The sequence below is a fragment of the Myotis davidii genome, unplaced genomic scaffold (assembly GCF_000327345.1).
Source record: "Myotis davidii unplaced genomic scaffold, ASM32734v1 scaffold13, whole genome shotgun sequence".
In the NCBI taxonomy this organism is placed as follows: Eukaryota; Metazoa; Chordata; class Mammalia; order Chiroptera; family Vespertilionidae; genus Myotis; species Myotis davidii.
In genome coordinates, this window is record NW_006286243.1 from 822,596 (window position 1) to 839,086 (window position 16,491).

The 16,491-nt window shown below is 52.0% G+C and overlaps 3 protein-coding genes across 5 annotated transcripts in view; 1 reads left to right on the top strand and 2 right to left on the bottom strand.

The window, feature by feature from the left end:
• VAMP1 (vesicle associated membrane protein 1) overlaps positions 1–3,285 on the top strand; it is a 7,684-nt gene extending 4,399 nt beyond the window's left edge. The window contains exons 4-5 of one of the 2 annotated variants that reach the window (XM_006757599.2): positions 596–647; positions 2,674–3,285. In XM_006757599.2, the coding sequence (XP_006757662.1) occupies positions 596–647; positions 2,674–2,921 (300 nt within the window). In that variant the 3' untranslated portion in view covers positions 2,922–3,285. Of the gene's footprint in view, positions 1–595; positions 648–1,006 lie in introns of both variants that reach the window. The other variant, XM_006757600.2, reaches the window with a different exon arrangement.
• A 614-nt stretch (positions 3,286–3,899) lies between these two features.
• On the bottom strand, positions 3,900–11,519 carry TAPBPL (TAP binding protein-like). Of its 2 annotated transcripts, none has more exons than XM_015559968.1 (7): positions 11,099–11,519; positions 10,123–10,338; positions 9,732–10,004; positions 7,062–7,400; positions 6,177–6,479; positions 4,679–4,765; positions 3,900–4,464 (listed from the first exon to the last, which is right to left on the bottom strand). In XM_015559968.1, exons 1-7 carry the CDS (start codon positions 11,178–11,180, stop codon positions 4,385–4,387), a joined length of 1,380 nt encoding a protein of 459 aa, XP_015415454.1. In that variant the 5' UTR covers positions 11,181–11,519; the 3' UTR covers positions 3,900–4,384. The 2 variants fall into 2 exon arrangements, with proteins under 2 accessions (XP_015415454.1, XP_015415453.1); XM_015559967.1 differs by having other exon boundaries at positions 10,123–10,341.
• Positions 11,520–11,710: 191 nt separating this feature from the next.
• Positions 11,711–15,646, bottom strand: CD27 (CD27 molecule). The gene is made up of 6 exons (XM_006757601.2): positions 15,241–15,646; positions 14,936–15,067; positions 13,097–13,270; positions 12,804–12,890; positions 12,433–12,552; positions 11,711–12,171 (listed from the first exon to the last, which is right to left on the bottom strand). Exons 1-6 carry the CDS (start codon positions 15,374–15,376, stop codon positions 12,050–12,052), a joined length of 771 nt encoding a protein of 256 aa, XP_006757664.1. The 5' UTR covers positions 15,377–15,646; the 3' UTR covers positions 11,711–12,049.
• Between the last annotated feature and the right edge of the window lie 845 nt (positions 15,647–16,491).

Consider the following 16,491-nt stretch of genomic DNA (forward strand, 5'->3'; position numbering starts at 1 on the left):
CATTCCTCCCCTTTAGTGGTACAGGATCTTTGCCCTGCAGAACTCTTCTTGGGCGGGAAGTCTTAAAAGCCTCCTTGAGCTGCATTACCCAGAATTGGCCACCAGGGTAGGCTAGAGTATTCAGACCCACTCACCGGGGGCACCCTGAGGAGTTTGGAAACGGTTAGTCAAGCTGCCTTTGCCAAAAGGACCCGTGGGAAATTTTTCACCTGGCCCTTCCTCAAACACCCAACATGGACACAATGACTGGAGTAGATAAATGTATTTAAGTACATGCAGCTTTGAGGAATGAGCTGAACACTTCACATTGAAAAATGAACCATCTGACTGCAGATCCATTGCAGTTCTTTTCAGCACGACAGGACCTAAGGAAAAAGAAGCAGCTACAAACGCTCTGATGTTTCTGAGGAGCTTCCTTTGTGGTGCAGGGGTTATTGTCTGATGGGGAGCATGGGGGCTGGGCCCTCGCCAAGAGGCCTGCAGATCTCCTGGGTGATGTGTGTTTCTTGCATTGCCCCAAAGACAGAGTAAGTTCTCTTCCTGGCTCCTTCCTTCCCCAAGTCCAAGGACCCATTTTTTGTCAATTTCTCCTCAGATGATGATCATGCTGGGGGTTATCTGTGCCATCATCGTGGTAGTTATTGCAAGTAAGTACTCCTGAGGTTTCTGGTGGGGTGAAGAGGTGGGAAGGTCCTGGAGTCTTCTCCCAGCCCTGCCTGCTTGCCTCCCTGCCTGAGGAGTGGGGCTGCTCTGACTGAGGTATGGAGATCACTGTTGTGGAATCGTCACCTGGCTCAGGAGGGAGGAAGGGCAAAGACAAAGGACTGTCTTGATGGACAAGGCTTCCCTCTGCTGTTTGTCACTGTCGTGGGTCAGAGGGAGACATGGGGATGGGACACCTACAACTGAAAGACCCGGATGCCTAGTAACTTGATGTAATTTGTGCTCTTGTTTTCTCCTGTCTCTCTCTCTTCTCCATCTTGGACTTCCTGATTCCTGTGTCCAGTCTACTTTTTTACTTGAGAATGTGCCACCCCTTCCCTGTTCTCCATTGCCATCCAAACTCATGTTCCTTTCCTTGTTTGCTCTCACCAAACTTCCCCATCTACCTTCCTCCATCCCAGCCCCGGCTTCTCCATCGCTCATTCCTCCTCTGCTGTTGCTTTCATTTGCACTATGTCCCTCGACACTGGAAATGCTGCTCCTGGCGCAATTTGAAGCAACTATCCAAAGAGCAACAGCTGGCACCTCCTCCCTACCTGCTTCTTATATACTCGCAAACTCCTCCAAGCCAAAAGGAGATGGAGGCCAAGGGAAGGGGACGGGCGTAGCTGTAGGGATGTGCCCACAAAAGTGTCAAGATTTGGGGAGGAGAAGGGTATCAGTGCCCATGGTGCCTCCAGGAAAGCCAGGCCGCTGGCAGGAGGAGGCCATGAACACCTGCGAAAATGGTGGCTCACTCAGGGCTGCCCTGGTCACTGGGAGCTTTTCTCCTATGCCGGGCCTGAAGAGGATCCTGGGTGGGCACAAAGTCCAACTCGGTCCTGGTGCAATACCCTCTTAGAGAGTAAAACCTGTTTTTTGCAGTTATTTCTAATCTGTTAGTCCAAGATTTTCTACGTCTTCAGGGATCTTACAGCCTTTTACTTTGTTCTCCAGCGACCTGGAGAACACATATGAATTGTGAAAATACCAGAATTCTCATTGCCATCCTAGAAGCAGTCCCACAAGCTCATAACCGGAAAGGGTTGTCCCTTGTCCACATTTTCTGCAGCATTCTGTACTGTTCATGAGAGTACCAAATAACTTCATCTAGCCAAAGTCTGGGGCTCTTGATTAGTTTCCACTGTTGGCAGAGAATGCCTATTAGTTAGAGAGAAACAGTGAATGAAGGGCCTAATTTGAAAGTAACAAGCTCAGTGGAAGCCACTTCTTGCCCTCTCGTGAAGGAGGGTCCTGTTCTTCCTTTCCTGTTGATTAAGGAGTGTGAGGGGTCCTTGGACTTTCAGGGACTTCCTCTACAGCACTCCTGTGTACTTGCCAAAGACAGGGGCGAGGCAAGATGTCCTTCCTGAGGCCTGGCCGATTCTGAATATTTTAGAAAAGCCCAGTATACCCACCAACTCAGTCTTGGGGTAGGAGGCGGACAGTGTGGAGTTCGTGCTATCACGGGGCCCTTTCACCTAGAGCCACCTGTCTGTCCTTCCTGCACTGTACTCCCCTCTAAACCACGTGTTCCCATCTGAATTCCACTTTGCCGCCTTTCCTTTCCTCTTTGCATGGCTTGTGGGTACAGACAGTGGAATCTAAGGATGGGAGCTACTCAGCCTGTGCAGGGGCCACTGCTGGGCTTCAGGATAGGGTATTGTGAGGGGAGGCAGGCAGGCTGGGAACAGAGGGGAAACACCATGCACTTGTATTCCTTCTGTCCTCTGGCCCACAAGCAGGAAGAGGCTGGGGCCAGGCTGGGCCGGGTTGGATGCTCACTTTCCATGCAGAAGCATTTCATTGCACAAAACCATCCTTCCTCTCCCTTTGCCCCTGTTCCCCACCTTCCCTTTGTCCTGCCCCAGGGTGGGACTGAAGAGCTGGAAGAAAGCAGTCAGTGTACCCTCCCAACGGTTACCCCCGAAGGTCTCCACTCTCCTCTGGGCTCCTCTTTGCCTAATGCAGGGGGTCACTGCTGGAGAAGAGCCACCACTGTCCTCGATGTGTCCCAAGCCTGGAGCAAATTCGCCCTCAGCCCACCCACCGTTGTCACAGGAATTATTTCCTGGGTGTCTGTCCCTCTGAGGCTCACCAGATATAGTTGGCTTTGTTCTTTTGGAGATGTCAGCCCTTCTACTTTCTTTCTCATCCCACTGTGTACCCTCTTTTGTGTCTTTGCTGTCCCCTTTCTCTCCCACCACCCATATGCATGAGCAAATGTGCAACTAAACCCTGGGACTTTGCAGTCAAATGAAGCTGAGCTTCCCAGATCCCCTTCAGTTTGCCATGAGACGATGTGGGGTTTCCACTGTGTGTCTGTCATCACCTCTTTGTCTTTTCCCCTAACCTCAGTCTCATATGTGTATAGAATAATAATTGTACTTCACCAAAGGCATGTGGCATATTTACCAATGTCATGTATTCTAAACAAAGGCGCAAAAAATATAAATTCCTAACTACACTGACTTGGGTGTTGTTTGGGTTGGAGTAACTGAGCAGAGAGGGGGAGACGGGGAGTGTTTCTTCTTTCTAGTAGTCTGATGTTGCTGTAGGCCGGAAGGGCTGGCTTATGTGTGTCAGATGGTCTTCGGAGATTAAAGCTCTGTGTTGGCAAAGGAAATGGTCTCTGCTCTCAGCATTCATGCCTGACGCAACCCAACTCTTCAGGTGCCAGTGAGAGGAAGTGACAACGGGAAGTTGAGTGAGGATCTCACACTGATAAACAACTGCAGGTTTTCTCAGACATTTCCTATCTACCTCCTTCCTTCTTGCGGAGTTCCACTGTGTGGACTAGCAGATTTTATTTATTTTTTATATTTTATTGATTTTTTACAGAGAGGAAGGGAGAGAGATAGAGAGGTAGAAACATCGATGAGAGAGAAACATCGATCAGGTGCCTCCTGCACATCTCCTACTGGGGATGTGCCTGCAACCCAGGTACATGCCCTTGACCGGAATCGAACCTGGGACCTTTCAGTCCACAGGCTGACGCTCTATCCACTGAGCCAAACTGGTTTCGGCAGGACTAGCAGATTTTAGAAATGAATAAAAAAAATCTCTCCCTGGCAGCTGAGTTGTGTGAGGAGAAGAAGGGATGAGGAGTTGTAGGTATCCTGAAATGACCAGCAACTGTCTAAGGAGCAGAACCTAATTACAGCTCCAGGTTACACAGAGCAATTGAGACGGGCCCTGGGGCTGCCCTCGAGGGCCTTTATTTCATTCCTTGAACACTTTGCAGCAAGGCCTGGGACACAGCTCAGTTGGGTCCAACACAGGGGAGGATAGGAAAGTAGAAAAGCTTTGCCACCAAGGACCCAAGAGGCTTTTATTTGGACAGAGTTCAGTATTTGTGTGTGGTGGCCCAACCTCTATCCCTTTGTCCCACTGCCCCTCACTTGCTCCTTTCTTAATTTCGTCCCATTTTCTGTTCCTACCACTGTACCTCAAATCTAGTTCTTGTTTTAACTTCCACCCAGGCCTTCCTGATGTCCTCTGTCCTGTTTACCCCAGGCAAAGCCCAGAGGGCACCTACAGCATCTCCTCCCTGACGCAGAAGGCAGGCCGAGTCCTGCACATGTTCAGAGCCAGTGCCCCGTGATCTGTGCTTTCTTCATGTCTTTCTTGGGGTATTTTTGAGCTTTGGGGCTTGGCTTAGAGTCCTTCTGGGAGAACGTGACTACTCTTTCTTTTTACTCGGAGGCAGGAGAGCGGTTTCCCAGAGGGCCTCGGAGTCTTGGCAGACCTTGGATGAGGTAGCTAGGAGAGAAAAGAGGGAGTGAGGTTGGTTTCAGCTGTGGTAACCCCCAAAGCTGTGGGCTGTGGTGGTGGTGGGGTGGGGGGGCGCTGGCTGGAACGTGGGATGCTTGGGCTTCATCCCTGGTCTGGGTGGGGAGAGGGTGGGGAGGTGGTTAGCGGAGGCTGGTCTGTAAGTGAGGTGGGTCGGGCAGAGCTGAGGGCAGTGGACTCTTACCTTTCCATCTCTGTAGTCCCAGGTACAACAGTGCAAGGAGGAAGAGGGTGCTGGCAAAAAGAACTCCAAAGGCCACAGTTCTCTGCTCTGTAGGTGAGAAGAGTGCAGGCAGGAATCAGTGCGCAGGAACCAGCTCAGCCCGCGCCAGCAGGAGGACAAAGAGTGTGTGTGAGGGTGTGAGTCCCCGTGTGGGGAGCTCTTATCAAGAGTTCTGCTCTCACCCAGGAACTGGGCACACAGAAGCGTTTGTACTTGCTCAAGGTTGTTGGATGTTTGTGTGTCTCTCCACACAGAATTCCTACCGTTTCCCACCTCAGGACAACATTTTTTTTTTTTTTATTGCTTTGCAAGAGAAATTTAAGTTAGATAGCGGTTGGCAGTTAAACTAGGATTTTATAAATAGCTGGAGAATGACGTGAGCTGAGACAAAACCCCAGTCTCAAATAATAATGCCCAGTGCTCCTGGATGTTTGCATTCTAGGTACTGATTCTTTCCTGTTTAAAAAAATTTTACATAATATTCTGTGGCTTCAGGATGAAGTTCCAGCTTGAAGGCCCATCAGTATCAGCCCACTAGCCCTGGTCAGCGTGCCCAGTGGTTAGAGCATTGGCCTGCACACCGGAGGGTCATGGTTTCAATTCGCTGTCAAGGGCACATACCTCAGTTGCAGGTTAGTTCCCCAGCTCCAGTTGGGAGTAGGAGGCAACCCCAATTTCTCTTCTCTCCTCCTTGCTCTCACCCCTCCTTTCCACTCTCTCTACAAATCAATGGAAAAACATATCTTCACACCTCAGGTGAGGATGAAAAAGAAAAAGTGTCAGCCCACTAATAGCAGTGGAGGGTTTGAGGTTCTAGTGTAATCAGGCTGCCGGTTTTTTCACACTTCACTCTTTACCATTTACTAGGTAGGTGACCTTGGGCAAATTACTTAACATCTGTAAGTGCCAGTTCACTCATTAATACAATGGGAGTCATGCTAAGACATGTGATCATACATCTAAGTGCTCAATTCATGTCAATGCTCACTAAATACAATTACTTCTCAAGCTTAAGGCCACTTCCCAGTTTTCCCACACACTCTCGGCTCTAGCTGTGCAGTTCCCCGAGTGCTCTTTAGGCTGCGTTATACTCGGCCTTCATACATGTTGTTCTTTCTGTCTTGGTGTGTCCTTGCCCCTTGAGCTAGCTAACTTGGTTTTCATGCCCCCCCATTCCCAGGTCATCTTCCCTGCCTGCCTAGTCGGTCCCTCCAACTGGACTAAGCTCCTTAAGGGCAGGATCAGGAGTTATCCAGCCTTCATTTCCAGCACACCGCCTGGTGCCCTGGCACCTGGGGTGTACTGAAGTCTCAGGATGGTGGTGGCAGCTATGGAGGCTGCTGCCCTGGAAAGCAGCTGAGACTGAATGAACATAGTGTGGTGGGAAGCAGAACAAGACCAAAGATGAGCTGGAGGTAGGAGAGCCACAAGTCCAGGGTAGAGGTGGGCACCCCAGTACCTGGTGGGGCAGCCCAGGTGCTGGTCACAATGGGCTCCTCCAGGGAGATGTGGGTGACTTGACAGGTGTAAGTGGCACCAGCAGAGCCAGGTTCCGCCGTCAGGGAGGAGGAGATGCTGTAGGTGCCCTCTGCGCCTTGCCGGAGGCTGGAGAAGGAGGCATCAGAGACTGGGACTGGGGCTCCACCCAGTTCCTCTCGGGTCCACGTCACAGTCACGTCCAGAGGATAATAGCCAACGATGTTGCAGATGAGAGTGGGTGGCAGAGCTTCATTTGCCAAGCCCAGTCGTACTTTGGGAGAAGCTGGAAGAAAGAATAATATTCCAGAGGGGTCAATGGGATAGCAGAGAAGCCTAAAGCCTTATCTTCCTTCTGAGAATGAGCTAGGATGTGGAGGCTGAAGTTTCATCCTCAGTGGAGTGCCAAGGGGCGGTGAGGAGCCCACCCTGGATGCAGGCCATAAAGGGGTACATCTTCCACAGGTAATTGAAAGACGCTAGTAAAACCAACTAATGGCTGGCTTGCTTCTTATCATCACTATAAGCAGTGACTTGAAAGGGTATCAGTGATGAAACCCTCTTCTCGATCAGGGCCACTCCCACTGCGCCTCCTGGGCTTGCTCTGCTCCTTTAGGGAGTGTGATTGGAGCAGCCAGCAGGGCAGGGCAACCGGACCCTGGCTGGGAAGTTTCTCAATGGACTTATCCCGAAGTGTGACAGAGACAGTCTGATGCCCTCTGCACCTCCAGGGCGGAGATGGCATTTAGGTTGTGGGAATGCAGTCTGCCTCTCAGGAAATGCCCTTGTAGTTGGACTCCACTATGGAAAACACTCCCAATAAGCATATCCCTTTCCCTCTCCCCCAGGAAGTGAGTTCTGGCCTCACCTTGGACATGGAGCTGGATGATTTGTTGAGCTTGGTACAGAGAGGTGGTGATCTGGCAAATGTAGGTCCCCTCGTCCTTCAGAGTGAGGCTGGGTAGCGTGAGGGAGGCGTCCCCGGCCAGGAGGAGCTGCTCAGGCTCCAGGGTAGCGCCCTCTCGCTTGGCCTGCCCCTGCCCTGTGGTCCAGCTGTACACCAGCTGGCCGCTGCCCTTATGCTGCAGCCGCCACTCCACTCTGGTGAGGTCCAAGCCTGGCGTCATGGAGAAGCCGCAGTGCAGGGAGGCTGAGGACCCCCGCTGGAAAATCAGGGATGGGGTATGTGTTGTCACCTGGAACTCCACTGTGGTGAGAGAAAGAGGGGGATGTGCTCAGCTGCTGCTTGAGAACAGCTGATCTGAGCCGTGGGCATGTTGTGGGTACACATCTACCCCTCCCTCCTTTCTTGGACAGTGAGGGCAGTTGGGCTCATTTCCCAAACAGATGGAACCACAAAGAAATGGGGCTCTAGAACCATATTTCACTCACATGTGGAATATAAAACTGAAACTTATGAACACAAACAGCAGTGTGTTGGTTGCCAGAGGGAGGGGGTGGGGGAGGAAAGGGGGTCCCAATGTGAGGTGACAGGAGAAGATGTGGCTTTGGATGGTGGGCACATGGTGCTAGAGACAGACTTTGTAATTTAGTCACCCACACATGAAACCTATATGTTCACTCCAATAAAATTCAATTAAAAAACAAAACAAACAACAACAAAGAAATGGGCTCTGGAAAGGCAGTGTGACACACAAGGTGACCTTAACAATTTTGGAGTTGCCCCTGGATAGTCTGAGGAAAGCTGTTGGCCTTTCACCAGGAATATACACATGCAAAATGGTGGGTTACTGTTGGCTCTTGGGTGAGAACCACTGGAGCAGATAAAACATTTTGGAAGCCTGATTCTTCCATGTGGCCGCTCTGTGGCCTTGGACAAGTCACTTAGTGTTGCCAAGCTCACCTGCTGAAGGCAAGGCTGCTGTGAAGTCTAAGTAGGAGTAAGAGTTTAAAATGCACTGTACGCCCAACCACTGTGGCTCAGTTGGTTGGGAATCGTCCTGTGCACAGCTGCCGGTTTAATTCCTGGTGGGGTCACATACCTGGGTTGTGGGTTCAATCCCCAGTCAGGGAGGTAACCGATCAATGTTCCTCTCTCACATCGCTGTTGCTCTCTCGCTCCCTCTCTAAGCATGAGGATTAAAAACTAAGATAAAAAGCACGCAGTAGTATTTGTGCCAGACATGCTAAACCTAAATCTAACGAGGAAAACAATCAGGCAGTGGGATATGCTACCAGACAAGGGCCTAGGCTCTTCAAAGACATCAGGGCTATGAAAGACCGTTCTGGAGTAAAGGTGCTAAATGCGTGTGTGGTCCTTGCTTGAATCCTGGACTACAAGAACCAGAGAGCTACAAAGGACATTATTGGGGTAATTGGAGAAGTTTGAATTTGGACTTCATACTTGACATTATTATTGTTATCAATTTTTAAATATTGACTTTAAGTATGATGCTCAGTGGTGTAGCAAGGGGGACTGCCCTGGCAAATATGTTCTTAAATTCTTGACACACTGTACCCCCTTATTGTCTGCACCATGGTAGACCACCCACCTTGGTTTGCTGAGGTGCTGGTTCTGTGATGATGGAGGATATCCCTGTCTTTGGTTATAAACCAAATGCTATAAACCACATGCTATACATGGCAGTATTTGGGGTGAAGTACTGGGATTTCTGCAGCTTTTAATTTGTTCAGCAATATCTATAATGAGAATTCAGTTGATGGGACCTAGGTGTATGACATACAGGTGTTCATTACATTATTCTTTCACCTTTTGTAGGCTTAAAATACCCCAAAATAAAAAGGGACTATCTAGCTATACCAGGACTATGAGGACTCCTCTTTTCTGCTGTAGCAGGATACACTTAGGTTGGACCACAGAAAGGTCGAATGTTCTGGAGCTTTCTAAGGATAGGTGGGTAGCTCCCTAATCTTTGGACTTGGTTGTCTCCTTTTGGAGGTAAAATAGTAGATTTAATGAACTCTGGAGAAACTTATCCTCATGTTCTCAATTCCCTGCACCCTCTGGGATGTGCTGGAGAAGGCAGGAACTGGGTTTTACTAATAATATCAATAAGGGGTAACGAACAAATTCCGAATCCCTGTGCTTTGCTCTCGTCAAACACCAGACCAGGATGGCTTTTCACTGGGAGAAAACTGGTGCTTGGCCCAGTAAGCCTACTACGAACAGCAGACATGAATAGAGCACCACATGTCATTTCCTCAGGCAAAACCGTGAAGAGAAAGTTATCCCCGTTTTGGGCCTTTCGAAAGAAAGCACCGAGGTCGAGGGGACACCTTGAGATGACTGATGTGGATGGAGGTGGACTTGTTCCCTCCCTTCTTCTATTTCTTGCCCAGCTGGTGTGGCTCAGTGGTTGAGCGTTGACCTATGAACCGGGAGGTCACGGTTTGATTCCCAGTCAGGGCACATGCCTGGGTTGCGGGCTTGATCCCCAGTGTGGGGCCTGCAGGAGGCAGCCGATCAATGATTCTCATCATTGATTCTATCTCTCCCTCTCTGAACTCAATAAAAATATATTAAAACAAAACTTTCTGCTACTTTTCATGTTCTTACCTGTAGTCAGCACAGTCCCTTGGGGGCCCAGGGGGAGGTTCAGCGTGGGGGGCATGACAGCCCTGTTCTCAGCATCCCTGAGAGCCTTCATCAGGATGGAGATCCTGGGTCCCCCTCCAGAGACCTGCAAGTTGGTGATGAACCAAGCTGCTGTCTCAACAGCCGCCTCTTGTCTGGCCTGGAGAAAATAGCGGGAGATCTCGCAGGTCACCTCCTTCTCGCTGCAGTCAGCATGGAGCAGGGCCTCTGCGTGGGAAATCTGCACCGGACTCACTGGGGGAGAAGGGCGGGCGGCACAGGGAGGACTGGATTGAGGACATGGGAAGCAGATGCAGGTGGGCGCACTGGGAACTGGGCTGTCCCAGTCGGGACACGGGGTGGAGGCTCTTACCTGAGGCCTCAAAGGTAACAGGTGGGTTGTCTTTGGACAGTGTGCTCACTTGGAAGTCGGTGAAACCTTCCAGGGAGCCATCATCCAGCACCGGCACCTGCTTCAGCACCAGCAGGGCCTTCACCATGTTCTTATCGCTGGCAAAGCCTCCATGGTGCTTGCCTTCCTCCACCAAGAAGCAGTCCAAGACCACGTCCACGGCCCGCCACTGCCTTTCTGCTGCAGGGAAAAGAGTGGGCTGCAGCCACACCCTCCCGCCCAGAAAGTTACTTCTGTGCCCACTCCCTGCCCCAACTGCAGAGTCATTGGGGGTAAAAGTTGTGTTCCAGGGGCCCAGCTGTCTCTGTCCCTATCTTGTCACCCCCCAGGCCAGCTTTCTGGGAAGCACCTGCCTTTCCAGGTACTTCTTGATGCGAGTGATTTAAAGCCCTGGATTTGCCTTTCTCCGAAGGGTTTATGCTTTTACTTTCATTTCCAACCATCCAATGAAAGCTATTTTCAGGCAAAGGAATTCTCAGCAAAAGCAAATAAATGAGCAGCATTGCCAGGGGGAGAGGCGACAGGCCATCGTGCAGCCCAGGGTGTTGGCAGCCATCTTCTCCACTTGCCAGCCGACAACAGGTCTGCTCTGCTTTCTGCCCCAACATGTGGCCTTCCCCTTCCACCTCCCGATCACCTTCCTGGCGACTTCCTAGCTGGGGACCCTTTCTCTTCCGAAGGTGTCCCCTCTCCCAAGGACAGCGCTCCCACCACATTCACTGTGAAGGCCCCTCTTTCTCATTTGGCTTTTCCTCCCGGGTCTCTGGGTCTCCGGGTCTCCGCCTCTCTCCCCAGCACAACTGGTTCCATTGTCAGCCACTGAGCCTTTCTCCCCTCGGGCTTAGAAGCGATTGGCTCCTCTCCCCTTGTGTAATGCGGAGGGTGGCTATCCGCAGCTTCCCTGGCCTCACACTTCCCTCCAGCCTATCCCACTCACCGGTGTCCACGGCAGCTCCGGCAGCTCCGGCAGCTCCGGACAGAGCCAAGCAGAGCAGCAGCCACCAGCCCTCTGTGCCCATGGGGGCTGCTCTCAGGCCCCCTCCGCTGCCCGTCTCCACCGGCTCCCTGCTGGCAAGGTCCCAGCTGGAGAAGTGGGGTTTCTCTCAACACTCCTTTCAATACTCCTTGGTGGCCAACGGCTTGTGTTTCTCTCCTATCCTCCGCCTACTTCTCTTTCACTTTCACTTTGAGGAAGTGCCACTGCCGCTGCCTTCGCCTCTGGGTGAAGCCATTTCTTGCTGGTGCCAGAGTCCTGTTCACTGTTCTCCTCTCCAGCCCCACTGCCCACCCCCATCATCCCCTGGCGATTTCAAGACCTGACTTCACTGCGTGCACCCTTCTGCTCCCCACCCGCCCCAACGAAGCTAGAAGCAGGAACCCCTGAGTCTGGGAACCTTTTCTCATTTTCTGTTGGTGCCACACCTCCTCCCTCCCCTGCTGGGCAGGCCCAACACCAGACCACAGGGGGAAGGCTCCTCCCTCTGATCCCTGGGGGAGATGAGGCTGGGAGTGGCCTGCGTCCTGAGTGGAATTTCAGAGAGGCGGCATGTGGCAGTCTGTCATTTTATTCTGCTGAGTTTCTGAATACAGCACATGGGGGCTTTCCTGGGCTTCAGTGTATTTTGCAGCTGGAACCCCAGCCCTCGTCCAGCACGGAGGTGGAGCTGGCTGGGCCAGGACACATCCCGCTTCCCACCCCCCACCCCCCACTGTCCTTGTCACACCGGTCTCAAAGGGTACTTTCTCAAGTCTGCACACAGGAAAGGGCCCTGCCAGGGCATGGTACTGAATTTGCAGTTGCTGGGTCTCATAGCCTCTGGCTGGGCAGGGGGCCGAGGTGGAGGCCAGGCCTTTTCTGCAGTGATGACCCCCTCTGGGGAGTGCCGGCTCAGAGGTAGGAAGCAGGCTCAGGCTTTCGGTAATCCTCCTGGACGGGGATGGCTTCACCTTCCTCCTCCCTGGGGCAGCTGTAGGGAGGCTCAGCAGGCGCTGCCGGACTTTCTCCTTTGTCTGCAGAAGCAGAGCAGATGACTCTTGGCCAGTGGTCAGGGGAGGAGGCGAAGGAAGAGGAGTTAAGCAAAGCAGGAAAGCTTGGGGAGGGCTGTCAGGAGGACCTCAGCTAAGAGGAGAGGAAGACGAGGCAGGAGCCAGGGTGGATACGGATGGAGCGAGGGAGGCTTCCAGGACGTCCCAGGCATGGGTGGCAGGGCTGCGGAGGTGGGGTGGGATGGGGTCAGAAACAGGACTGGAGACCTGTATTTTGTCTCTTACTTAGTCCATTTTTTCGTCGTTGATGGAGGAACAGGGCTCCGCACATGGTGAACACAAGGAACATTCCAGACAGCATCACGAAGATTCTGATGCACTCTGAGTTGCATAGGAACCTCTGGGCTGTGATAGGCAGGGGCCACACAAGGGTTTGGGAGAAGGGCCCAGCCCTAGAGGCCTCTCACCCCAGCCCTCCCCTCATCTTTGCCTCTCTCCTCCCGGCCTTCCTCTCCTCCCTCCATCATTGGACCAAGTCCTCTCTTCATCCCTAGACTCTGCTCCTCCTCCTCTTCTCCCCACTCCTAGGAGCTGACTTCTCTCTTGGACTCTCCCATGTATATTCTTCTGGAGTGAAGAATGTGGAGAAAACTCACCTGGCCGTTGAGTCGAGAGAGCTGGGGCAGGCAGCCCGAGGTCAGCCAGAGTTTGCACGTGCCTGGCTGTCTTGGCCTCCAGCAACTCTGGAAAAACAGACATAGGGTGAGCAACAGCAGGGAGCCTGCAGGGAAAGACCGGGCTGAAGGCCTGGGGGCCTGGGAGGAGTTGGATGAGATGGAAAGGCAGAGACAAGCCAACCAGGCAACTCATGTGGGGGGTGAGCTCAGACGGGGTGCCACTTGAGAGCGACCCTTACCCCAAACGGGACAAAGAGTTCCCTGGAACTTACTTTTGGTGTAAGGTAAGTGGGTGGGTTGTGGGCCGGGGGCCGATGATAGATGAGGGGTCAGCGTGGGGGTTCTAGCAGGATCACACTCGGTACACTCCTTGTCCTTGCACTCCCAGCCCGTGGGGCAGGTACACACGGCATTGGCGGTGGGGGTGCAGTTTCGAAGGAGATGACCTGGAGACAGAGGGGGCGGGAGGAATACAAGACACTCAGGCCTCAGAGACCTGCAAGCCCCTCTTGCTTAATCCTCTCCCCCAGGCCCACCCCACCCACACAGAGGCTGGCCTCTCTCTCACCACCACCCAGTCCCTTTGCCATTAGTATTATTGTTATTAAGAAAAACAAACTTGGACTTTTTAGAAAATTCATGGTTCAGAAAGAGACACTATGAAGAGTAGAAACAGTCTGAGATTTTTACAGTTGGATTATAGTATAGAGAAGTTTGGTACCAGTTGGTCTCACAAGTATAACCAGAAGCAGGTTAAATAGAAGATGACCAGTAGGGGGTGATCATGCAGCTGTTTGCCCAAAAGAAGGGAAGGGCTAAAGAAGGGGCTGGGCCTGCTGGCCTGGTTCAGTGGTTGAACATCCACCTATGGACCAGGAGATCACAGTTCAATTCCCTGTGAGGGCACATACCCGGGTTGTGGATGTGCAGGAGGCAGCCAATCAATGAGTCTCATCATTGATGTTTCTCTCTCTCTCCTTTCCTCTCTGAAATCAATAAAAATGTATATTAAAAAAAAAGAAGGGCTGGGATTGGGTAAAAATGGATGAAATGCCATTGTTTTCAGTGATGAGTATCCAGAAATCTGGAGGGTTATTTTTCACCATGTGTAACATGCGCACAAAATTCTAGGCTATCTGGTACTTCTCCATCTTACAGATGGGAATACTGAGGTCGAAGAGGACCAAACTCATTCAGCCTCCTCCCTCCCAGGCCAGGCCCCTCCACTCCCCTGCTCCGTCCAGCAGCCAGGTGCTGCCTGAGAGCTTTGAGGAACCTATGGGCTGTGTCTCATAGAGAGAAGGATCATGGATTGGGCTGGCTGGAATATAGTGAAGGGAACACAGGCTGGCTCAGTGCTGGGAGAAGGCTTTCTGGTGGGGCCTGCAGAGGGACTGGGGCAGGTTTTGAATTTTAAAAGTCCAACCCTGCTGGGGTTGCTGTCAAGAAGAGAAAAACGGCTGTTAACAGTCACATTTTTAAGTTACGTGGACTGGGGAACGCTTCTTATGTGTGCAAGATGTTGCTGTTTGATTTGCAATGGCAAAACCTTTTTTATTTAGTTAATTTTTTAAAGAACACAGTGTTAAAAGCCCACTGAGACCAAACACATTTTAAAGGCAAGTAGTGGAATAGCTCAGCTAAGTCGTCCATCCTCACAAGTGTCGTGCCGCAGGGCACCTGTTCAAAGGGTCCCCGTTAAAACCTGCCACCCCTTGTGCGCTGGCACCTCCTCATTCCTGAAATCCTAGCTACTGCGGAGGAATAATAAAAGGATTCCTAACACAGCCACAGATATTACACTTCCTACTTTAAAAAAATAAAAGAAATTACAAAATTTTATTTGTGTGTGTGGCTGAAACCAGGGGTTCTAGAGCCACTTCCTCTTTTTTAGTGTCTTGATGCCAACCATAGACTCGTTCTCAGCAGCCCCTCGGATTTTACCTACCCTTTCACTAAACACTCGAGGTCTCATCACATCAGCATCCCTGCTCCCCGGTGCCCCATTTCCCCAGCATTGGCTCCCTTGCCCTAGCCTTGAACTCTACCCCCTCTTTGCTCCTCCACACCCAGCTCTGCCACCTTGCTCCCCGGATGCTTGCCCATCTCACCGGAGTGACAGTGCCGGCAGCTCTCGCAGTGGGGCCGGGCGTTGTGGTCTGGTGAGAAGGAGACCCCCGGTATACACGGTTCACACTGAGTGTCCTTTTCCTGCTGGTCGCAGTGCTTCTTGAGGAACGTTCCTGTGAGCAGAGGTCCGGGGTCAAGGCTGCTTCTCTGCCCTCTGCAAGGTGGTGCCTCGGGCACTGCAGGATCCCTCCCCCTGCTGGAGCGCAGACTCCTGTTCTGCTTCTCTTCCCCCCAATCCCAGTCCTCTCCCATGTCAGCCTGCCCCTGGCAAGGTGTCCTCTCTTACCTGGCTCACACATCTGGCAGCACAGTTTCTTCTGAGCCCAGTAGTGCTTCTCTGGGCAGCTATTGGGGACTGGGGTAGCTGAGAGCCCTGCCAGAGCCCCCAGAACCCACAGCCAGCAGGAAGGTGGCCAGGCCATGGCCCCTGCCCGGGAAGCTAACTTCTGGCCTCCACACTGGGTGCTGTTCCCTCCTCTTTGCACCTCCTGGGCAGCAGCTGCGGGTCTCCGTGTAGTCCTGCTTCAGGTGGCAAGCTACCTTTTGATGGCAGCTGAAGCTCTACTGTGACTGTTTTATGTTGTTGTTGTTTGTTTGTCTTTACAGCAGCAACCTCTTACTCCTCCACCCTTTCTGCATGCTGGGTGCTGGGGAGAGTGGTTAAAGGGCAAACTCTGTCAGAAGACCTGCTGCTCTTCAAAGTCACCCCCCTCCTCCCCCCAACATGCAGCTTCTCCGTTTCCGTCTCTGCTTGGTGCCCGTGAAGAATGTAACCCATGCACGCCTGCCTCTTTTATACAGCGTTGAGCGTGCAGTCACCCGCCTCTCATTCACACACTTGTACTCAAAGGTGCCCACATTACGGCCCTGTTCACAGCGTACAAGCTAATAGGCACGTCCCTTCTCCCCTCTCCGCAGGGGATATGTTTATTTTTTCACAGAGATAAGCAATGCAGAGAAGGAAGGGGAACAGGAACTGAGGATCTGAAACAGGGTCAGGTGAATTTTAGAACTGAGAAGTTTTCAGGTTTGGGGAAGGAACTAGCACCACAAGACACCTTCACGGGGCTGGGGTAGCAATCGCAGTCCAGTGCAGCATTTCTGCAGCAGGACGGCGTACTATTCATGCTAAGTGGGGTGAATAACGACCATGACTAGCCTTGGTTTTATGGCCAAAGGAGTTTGTGATGGAAGCATTAAAATGGCATCTAAGGGACGTAAACCTCTGTCACGCTCTGCGCTAGGAGTTCACACATGATCTCATCTAGTGTTCCTGCCAGTTTGTGATACAGGTATCACCCACTGCCCATCTGTCCTTCCCTCCTCATCCCACTAGCACCTTCATCTTCCCCTTGCCACCTCTGACTGTGTCAGTCGCTGAAGTCCTGGAGCCCCCAGGGCCTCTCCCCCATAAGCCTTGGGCACTGAGGTTAAAGGTCCATGCCTGTGTGTCATCTCGTCCCTACTTCTATGGTTTGGGAAATATTGGACATAGCTGGACTTTCCCCTGTGAGCTCTAGGAACTTATGGGTCAGAC